Raw genomic sequence first — 10344 nt, 5'->3', positions numbered from 1 at the left:
ATTGGTAAACACACATACACACACGCATGCATGCACACACACATTAACTCTCTCTCTCTCTGTGCCCCCCCTCCCACCCCCGCCCCCAACTCAATCTTCATCCTCACTGTAAGGCTGCATTTGATTTTTTTTTGTTTTATAAAGGCACCTCTCATTTTCTAGCTATTGCCTTCTTGATGATACTTGTTTTTGTTAAAAAGCCTGAATGTTCAATGGAAATAGTTCAGTACTGAGAATGAAATATTTTTCAATTCACATTTGAATAGCCAGGTTTTCTTACATTCAGATTTTAATACACTAGAATGACAGTCTTTAAAACAAGCATGCTAGCCTATAATGAATATTGTATATACAGTAATTTAAACATTTAGAACTATATATTATACTGCAAAAGCAAACAGCACAACACTCATCATACTCATCATTATCTGCTGTGTATACTACCTCCAAAAATGAAAATACAAAACAGTAAAATGCACCTATGGTTTTTTTATATATATATATATATAGTTTATATATTATATATATTTTTACAATATATATAATATATACTTATAAAATATACATACATTTTAGACATTTTCAAATAAATCTTCATTATCTCCAAAAGAAATTTATAGCAAGAATATTGAAGGAATGAAAGTCAGATTAAAAAAAAAATTTCTCACAAAGTTCATCATCAGTGATGCAGCTCAATTTCCCCCCTTTTAGTCATAACCAAAATGATTATAAAAGCTAAATATTTTGCATAACTAAGTATTTGTTTAATGGCAAAAGTTGTTAAACTTGTTCAATAGAAAAATACTGAAGGTCATTATATCACTTCTGTTAAATAATCTGTCTATGGTTTGAGTAGCAAATGAGCTCCATATGACAGTTGAGTTTTGAGAAGGGTGCTGCAAGCTCCCAGAGATGTATCCATAGCATATGAAAATAAGGCAGGGATCCAAACCTCCTGCTAATTTTCATACTATTCCAATACATTTCAAACAAGATATTTACAAATGAAGCTCTATGAAAGCATTTCAATGGCTGCTTAAACATTGAATTTGTTCATTCCGTGAATTTTCATTGAATGTTCAACAGGCTAGGGGAAAAGTCAGACACATGTATATGCTACTCTGGTTGGAAGACAGCTTTGGCTCATTTCTAGGCTGAGATCATGCACTGCTGGTAGAGAAGACTCTCTCTGTAGTCTCCAATGCCACAGCACTGGCTTTCTAAGGAACTTTCAACAGTTCCATTTGCACTACAGTCAATGTATCTCATGGTTATTTTCCACTTACTGACAGAAAAATTTCAACCATGAAGCATAAAATGAACAGGGGAAGAATGTCTTGGTTTTTAGAATTTCAGTGACATTAGTAAAGCAGGTACTGAAGATCTTAGGAGGTAATTAAAACAATAACTGGTAGAACAATAGCTTTGTGGTCATCCATCATAAACACACCAAGTAATGGCAACTTCCTTCCTTCCTTCCTCGAAGGAATTTTCCAGTATCCTTCTACAAATGTTGGGTTAGAAACATTCTTTCTTCACTGTGAAGAACCAAAACAAATTTACTGAACACAATATGGAATTCTGTATCTGCATGGAAATATAAGTATTCACCTGATAGCCCATGTGTAGGTCAATTCATTTAAGTACACAATGGAGTCTCTTGAGCTTGCCTGTTAACCAAAGCACAAAGATGCGATGAAAAGGTAGCTGTATTAAAATACTACAGCAAATCTGTATGAAAATCATGCAAATTTAGCACAGGTCTTTAGCTTTAAAGAAAATCTGCCTGTATAACGCAGAATTCCAGAAGCAAACAAGCAGAAATTTTACAAAAATACTGTCAATCATTAGCCACATCACCACCAGAATACTTTCTCAAGAAGGAGATGTACATATCATGAGAAGCATCATTGTTGTGACAATGGAAAATGTGGGGAATGGAATATGTAGACATTGTTTTAACTGGTTAAAATATTTATAGATTTAATATTTTTAAAATCTAAGAGTCTATTTATATTTTTGGTGGCAAGTTGGACATTAACAATTTATTTCTAATTTCTAGACTGGTCTCTGTCATTTGGGACAAAGAAGAAAGAGTATGAAGAGAGACATAACGGCTACAGAAATAAGGTATGAGAGAGGACTAGGTCTAGACAGCGGGGTCCTCAGAATCCCAAAAGCTGACCACATGTACGTGGGTCACAGGTAAGTTGGGCTGGGGAAGCCTGGCCTTTTAAGGTGTGGATTTCCCTAGAAACAATACAGATAAACTGCCCATTAAAACATGTATATCTCAATTAAACAACGGGGGAGGAATAGGGAGAAAGACAGAACTTTTTAGCCAATATTTGGCATTAAACTCTTTCATCCAGATTTCCAGGAGATTCTTCTTAGAGAGATTAATAGAGGACTTCTAGGGTAAAAAACATTCGTTTTTATTAGTACTTCTGCAAAAGCAGCTGTGTGAAGTTAACCATACTCTTTGGACTCTTAATAATTATGAACTATTCTTGGTAGATGTCAGATAACTTGAATATGACAAAGAAGAAAGAGCACAGATCATCTGAAGCATGATTAGGTGGGTGCTGATAAATGACTATTAGCAAATAACTTCTATCTTTTCAGTCACTGAAAAGATTTCATTGGTATGAAATAATCACTCTGGTACTATAAATGTCACATGAATAAAGTGAATTTTAAATAGAAATTATTAAAGAAATATGCCCTGTTTACCCTTAAAAATAAACAGAATTTCAAACCTGAATAAGTTAAATCTGTTAGTAAAAGCAGAGTCAATCAACTATTCTTCACAATGGTGAATGCTTGATAGCTAAACTTCAGAATGATACCAAATCTATTTTCAAAACTGTAATACAATATAGAAATCTGCTTGCAAACTATTTGTTTAGCATTTCTGAATAATAATATATTTAACATATTATTGCATTTTTCTCCCCCTAACAGGTAAAACACTTTGCCAGGTGCTTTATGTGAACAGTTGAAAGGAGAGCCAAATTAAAAACTCAGCTTAACACTGTGTGGTCATTATACACAAAGGGGTTAATAAGGCAGATATGATAAAGATTACTATTTTGACTATTTAATGTGTTTAATAAGATTTCGCAGGGGAGAACTTGGCCTAACTTTCCCGTTTTCTTCTATTCAGTCCCAGCTATCAAGCTTTTTAATTATCCATTGTAGCATGCCCTACTTACTCAACAGGGACAAGCTAAACTTGTATTCGCTCAGGCCTGCCTAGCGAATTAGAACAACCTCAGAAATAAAGATGCCTATTGGGGGAAATTTGAAACAGACCTCAGGCTCACAGATTCAGCTGAGCTTGCAGCAACCTGAACAAACCTTAGTTTTAGAAAACAGTATATGAATTGCAAAACTATACTTCAACAAATGTTCTCTGTGCTCCTTCAGCAGAACAAAAGGGCAGGACGAGTTGATTCTTGCCCTCGTCTTCTGTATCTCTTTTGTGCAGTTGATTACTTATAAACAGCTAGAAGGTGAAGATGATACATTGCGTCATACAAAGACTTTAGCCAGTGCGTCAGCTCCAGCACTGGCTATGTAGCATTTGGATGGGTGGAAAGCTACATCATGAATCGATTCTTCAAACTTTTTTCGATGAGCTGTGAATTCTTGGATACACGTCTTACTTTCTAGATTCCATAAACGTATTGAACAGTCATGACCTATACCCAAAAAAAATTGAAAGGAAAAATTACATTAACATGAAAATGGTAAGGACAAATAAATAATCCACAGTTGAGGTACTTACTGCCAGACATCAAATAAAGGCCATTAGGATCAACTGCTAAACTTGTAACAGCTTCTAGGTGGGCTACCATCGAGTGGATCAGTTTGCCTTTGGAAAAAGAGATGGATATTCCTTATTAATGCCTTTCCTCATCGTCTATATATGCCAGTTACCATGTCATGCTGGTGTCTCCAGTCATCCCTCTCTGTGTGCTTACTGTATGAACAGCTTTTTCCATCAACTAAAACAACATGTCTCCCCTCTTGCCTCTAGTCATGGCAATGACACGGAAAACCAAAAAAGCTCAAATTTTAGATTACACTTTTGTCTTTTAATCCACAATATGGAAGTCAGTAATTTCTACACACACCCCTTAAGCCACATTTGTTAATTAGAACGTAGACATTATTAATCACCTACTTTGCATTCTTTAGCTACTGGCAACTTATGAGTTGTGGAAACACAGAATTCAAATTCACAGAGAGAAAACAATGACGCAAGGAAAAAGGGACAGAAAGAAAACATGGCCATAATTTTGGTGGATACAACATATAGAAAAAAATTTTAAACATTAAATATTCATCACCAGCAGCTAAACAAAGTCACCAAAAGTCAACATGTTAAAGGCAGATACTTAGATAAATATGGCAGCTAATATACGGTGCTTTCCTCCCAGCACAACGCTTCCTAAATTTCCTTTATACTGGTGAAATGTAGTAAAATAAAACTTGGGCAAGTCTCCATGCACAATTCAAATCAATGAGGACCAACTAGTCAGTTTTATAACACAGAAAATATTAGTCCATGGAAAAACGAATACAATGACCTGGAGGTTTTCCATCTGCAACACTAAAAAAGGCTATTTGATAACGGAATAATTGAATATTGAATAATGCTATTCAATAATTGAACAACATAATGACCATATGCCTCTATTTCCAATGTTTCTACTTTTCCCCAACATATACTACTACAACAGATCACAGTAACAGATCATTTTTATTGGTATTTGAGTGAATTTTTCCTGGTGTCCCTAGTGATAACCTTGGCTCTAAAGCCTACATATAGCATTTGCTCACTATTAAATAAACCAAAATGATTCTGTACTAGTCTTAGCAGATTTGGATGGAATGAAGAGAAACTGAGCCGGGAGAGTATCTGTGTTTCAGTGCCTATTCCCTGACTACGAAACCACCAACAAACACCAAAATTAGCCTACTTGTGGTAGGGATTTTTTTTTCTTTAATAAAAATCAATTCTTAGTAAGTTCTTACCTGTATTGTTATCATAGAATTTGATGTGCCTGTCTTCATGAGCAGTGATGCTGATCGGAAGAGTAGGATGACTGATGACTCTATTTATTTGGCAGGAAGAGTTGGCTGCTAAAAAGAAAAAATTAAAAAGCAACACAATTTAGTCAAAGATATTTTTCACATAAAGAAGAACTAAATTATCTGCCTAAGAGACTGAAAAAGTAGGCTGGCCATGGTGGCTGAGGCCCATAATCCCAGCAAGGTGGGAGGCCAAGGCAGGTGGATCACGAGGTCAGGAGATCGAGACCATCCTGGCCAACATGGTGAAACCCTGTCTCTACCAAAAACACAAAAATTAGCCGAGTGTGGTGGCGCATGCCTGTAGTCCCAGCTACTCAGGAGGCTGAGGCAGAAGAATCATTTGAACCTGGGAGGCAGAGGTTGCAGTGAGCCAAGATTGTGCCACTGTATTCCACAGCCTAGGTGTCAGACCGAGACTCTGTCTCAAAAAAAGAAAAGAAAAAAGAAAAAAAAGAAAAAGAAAAAGAAAAAGTAAATAATGTGACTTTTATTATTTGTTTTTAGTTTATTTATGCTGTGATTGTTTTCAAAATTTCAATGTTAGGAAAGAGAATTGCCTGAGCTATACTATACTGATAAATCTGGAAATATTTATAAATTATAATTTCCTGCTATATGTGGGTGCCACCTAAGGCTTAGTCTAGAACCACTAACACTGTTCATTCTACAACGTTCTGTAAGATTTTGCTATTTTAGTATAAGTAAGTTCTATCATCACTTACAGGGAGGTAATTCTCAAATTTAAATCTCAGCTCTTTTTGCATACAATGTTTTGTATCACATCATTATCATCTAAAGATAAATATGACAAAGAGAGCTTCTTAATCCTTAAATCCCTTTTTCACTCTTCCTCATCATAATAGAAATGGTCATCATTTGACAGAACCAGGTTTGGAATCCTAAAAGTCAGCATCTTAACTGTATTTTTTGTTAGTAAGTTCCAAAGAAACTTCAATTATATATACAATGCAATAGGAAAGCACATATCAAGCCCATATTACAGTGAACACATCAAGGTCCAGAAAAAGTTGTGACTCCTCCACAATCAGGTGACAATATCAGTACCTATTCTAACTTCTAACTCTCTCCCAACCTGATGGTTCATGCAGATCACACAACTGCCAAAATTGGTTCCTAAATGATCACACATTCTTCCTGAAAGGGTTTTATTAAAAAGAAATCAGTAATTTAAAACCTAAGTGATTTCTGTTAAGCTTTTTTTTAAGAGAAAAGAAACACTGACAAAAAGAAAACACTAATTGAAGGTATGTCAAAGTTTTAAAAATTAAATTATGGTCCAGGGAGAGAAAGGGACATCCTTGTAAAGTATATTACCGGGACAACTGTCAAAATTTGAATATAAATAGTAACTCAGATAATAGTATTGTGTCAATGTTAAGTTTCCTGATTTTGATCATTGTAATACACTACATCAGAGAATGTCCTTGTTCTTAGGAATTACACGCTAAAGGATCTAGGGGATAGGAGCATGATGTCTCTCATACGGTTCAGAAGTTAAAATTATACACATATATAGAGTGAAAAAGTAAATGTGACAAAATGTTACAAACTGCTAAATATGTGTGAAGGGTAGCCAGGAGTTCTTATACTGTTTTTGTACCTTTTCTGCAAGTTTAAAATTATTTCAAAATAAAGTGTTTTAAAAATTTTTTGAACCCTAGAATAGGTATTACAAGTTTATATTCGCATAATAGAAAATACAGCTAAAAACAGTCTAATCTTACAGAATTTTCATGTGGCTCCTAGAAATATGACATCTTAAAAACTGAAGATAGTTTATTCCCAAAGATAGTGGCAGGTAATTACCCAGCCTGTTATTTAAATATAAAACGTGGCTGGGCATGGTAGCTCACGCCTGTAATCGCAGCACTTTAGGAGGTCGAGGCAGGCGGATCACTTGAGGTCAGGAGTTCGAGACCAGCCTGGCCAACATGGTGAAACTGTCTCTACAAAAAATACAAAAATGAACCAGACATGGTGGCACATGCCTGTGGTCCCAGCTACTCAGGAGGCTGAAGCAGGAGAATCGCTAGAGCCCAGGAGGTGGAGGTTGCAGTGAACTGAGATCGCACCATTGCACTCCAGCCTGGGTAACAGAGCGAGACTCTGTCTCAAAAAAAAAAAAAAAAAAAAAAAAAAAAAATATATATATATATATATATATATATATATATATATAAAAACAAAAACTCACTTGACCATGTGGAATAAGTTCTTAGTCAGTTACACCTGATTTAGATCCTAAACAAAGAGATGCTTATTCACAAAATTCAGACTATGCATTATTTCCTCCACAGATAATACTCCATTGAGCAATACCTGTTGTAAAGTCCAGCAAGAGAAAAACAGTAACAACAAAAAAAGAAATACTTTAAGTGAAGTATCCCATATATTCTGAGAGAGATGTTTTAGAGAATAGTCTCAATTGCTTTGAGAGCTAGAAAATAAATATGATTGAAATCAAATCATGGAAACAGGCAAAAGAAAGTTCTTATTTGGTAATACTTTTAAGGAAGCTTCTCCACTTGATGACAAATCAGAGAAGTAGGCAGAATGCAAAGAACACTACTCATATCCAGCTTGTGACATATCTACTTCAACTACCTTTGACTTTATCACAGTCAAATCGCCACTGACATCAACGAGAAGAAGGGTAATTTATTCCTATTCTAACAAACATCCTTCATCACTTTAAACTCTATATAAAATTCACTTTCACCTTGAAGCTTGTTTGGTCTTTTCATTTTTTTTTAAAAAAAATGCTAAATTCCAAAACAGAACACCACAATCAAATATAAATAGCAAGGGGTAGTTCACAGTAAAACATAGTAAGAGACTAATTTAAGTTTACTTTATACAACTTTAAAAGTAAAAAACATAATTTAGAAAATGTCAGGACATATTACAACTCAAAATAATGATCATTTATTCCAGTAATGTTGCCTTTGTTAAAAATATTCTTGGAAGTTTTTTCAAAATATTTCCAGTGTCAGGTAAAAAGTCCTATTAATTTAGGGTCACATCTCTTGGGGGAAAATATGGACTCACTTGCCTAGTTCTCTTTATCCATCTTATCTACCAGACTTGACATCTTATTAACCTGCAGTCATTAAAAAGCACTATTTCCACTCAGGATGTTCACGAATTGGCCATATAATCTCTGAAGGTAATTACATAAATGTTCTCATCCTTTCTAATTTCATATTAGTTTTTACTTTTACTACTGTAGCTTTGGATCATATATTTAAATGTGATTTTAAATTTATTGAGAGTCTAAAACCTGTAATTTCTTGGTGATATTCTCCTTTTCCAAATCTATCATCTCAGTTTTTATTTTCCTGTCTCTCAAGTAGCTCAAAGTTCTATTCATGCTTACTTCCCCACACAAGTCTCAGCATATCAGAAGAAAACAATGAACAACAGGTTAGGAAGGGAAAACGATGAAAAACACAATGGAATAAAGAAACTTTTTGAGAGACAGAGAGTGAGAATAACACAACAATATATGTATACATATGCATGGACATGTTCACACATGGACGTACACACACCCAACATGTAATCACTTTTAAAGCTAGTTCTCAGATTAAAACAACAGTATCTGTATGTGGTATTCTTCATCAACTGCAACCTAAACTGTGATTGTCTGGATTATGGCTAAAGACAGCAAGCAATGGTAAAGAAAGCCAAAAAGCAAAAAAGAGTCTGTAATATCTTCTTCATAACCTGAAAAAGCATTTATTTCCTGACTTCCTGCATCCAATAAGATGCTTCAGGTTTGGAATTCTGAGTGCCACCACATGATCTGTATTGAGCTGTACCAAATCACACTATTAATATAAAATTAAGTTGATTTAAAATATGAAATTATGAGAAACAAAAATTTTATTTCCTATTCAGAATAAATAAGGCTTTCTTCAAATAGAATTGAAAATTAATCATTTAGTATAAAATAAAACTTGACCCATTTTTGGAATAGCTCAAATGCTATTTCAAACAGTATAGTTATAAATGTACATAAACTTAACCCAAATTCTTAAAAGGTAAATAATTACATCCTTCTAAGTAACTGTGTTCTGAGATTTAAGAGACAGAAAGCTTTATAATGACAAATATTTTTCACAGCTGACTCTAGTAGTTATAATTTTGATTATGTTAAAAAAATAAACACAGACTATTTAAAATTGGTGTGCATACTTGTATCTACATTGGATTCTAAAGTGAGAATGCGTTGTTGTGTTTCCATGTTAAAGATGCTTGTATATCCCTTGCTGAATGATGCTACCATATGGCTCGGGTCACTGCTTACTAGATCCACAGAGGCGGGGATTCCCAATTCTGAAAGAGAACATATTGAAATAGAATGGCAATTAAACCATCTACTTGACAATGCACTTAAAATATAGCAAAACAAATAATGACATGGTTTCCTTAAGAAGCAAACAAGGCTTACCGTAAGAATGAGAATTAGCTCATAACTAATCATTGGAGATTATTTCTTCGTAACTTTTAGCCCTAGTCTATTTATTTCCCTTACCTGCTTAGCAGATCTTCTCCCTGTTACTCAGCTGATATATTCATGGAATGCAAGCCTTTATTCAGAAAGCAAATGGAAAACATGTATGAATTACAAATTTTGCTGCTTCCACTCAACCTCGAGCTTAGAGTGACATAGTGGGAATTCTTCATTTTAAAAAACCCATCTCTTATTAGGAATGTTAGCTCATCAAAAATAGAGAAATTAAAAAGTAAAATTTTAAATTATTATTTATTGTTAGAGTCATGCAAATACCATATGAAGACAACTCATCAAAGCCTGGAGAGAAGTTATAATAGCTCAAGAATAAAGAAGGTATTTTTATTTACCATCTAGAATACATGAAAACTTAGAGCTTATTTATAAACATAAAAAATAGAAGGAAACGTATAAAGTGAATATAATAATCTGATTTTTTCATTTGGCTCAAAATCTAACTACAGCAAGCTAACAGTTCAAAAATGTGTATACTGCAGAAGAAGATATACAAATAACCAATAAGCAAACAAAAGAAATGCTCATCGTAATTAGCCATCAAAGAAATGCAAATACATTACGATGAAATACTACTACACATCCACCAGAATGGCTAAAGTTAAAGAGACTGACAACACCAAATTTTTGTAAGGATGCAGAGCAACTGGAACGCTCATACATGGCTGTCAAAGGTGTAAAATGGTACA

General features: G+C 34.2%; 1 protein-coding gene across 3 annotated transcripts in view; it reads right to left on the bottom strand.

The window, feature by feature from the left end:
- Positions 1–2016: 2016 nt before the first annotated feature.
- Positions 2017–10344, bottom strand: part of STRN (striatin) — a 123287-nt gene continuing 114959 nt past the window's right edge. For all 3 annotated transcript variants that reach the window (XM_065527184.2, XM_065527185.2, XM_065527186.2), the window contains 4 exons: positions 9322–9462; positions 5044–5151; positions 3791–3877; positions 2017–3704 (listed from right to left, as the gene is read on the bottom strand). In XM_065527184.2, the coding sequence (XP_065383256.1) occupies positions 3535–3704; positions 3791–3877; positions 5044–5151; positions 9322–9462 (506 nt within the window). In that variant the 3' untranslated portion in view covers positions 2017–3534. The remainder of the gene's footprint in view (positions 3705–3790; positions 3878–5043; positions 5152–9321; positions 9463–10344) is intronic.

Source organism: Macaca fascicularis, chromosome 13 (genome assembly GCF_037993035.2).
Source record: "Macaca fascicularis isolate 582-1 chromosome 13, T2T-MFA8v1.1".
Lineage (NCBI taxonomy): Eukaryota > Metazoa > Chordata > Mammalia > Primates > Cercopithecidae > Macaca > Macaca fascicularis.
This window is presented reverse-complemented; position numbering and strand designations above follow the sequence as displayed.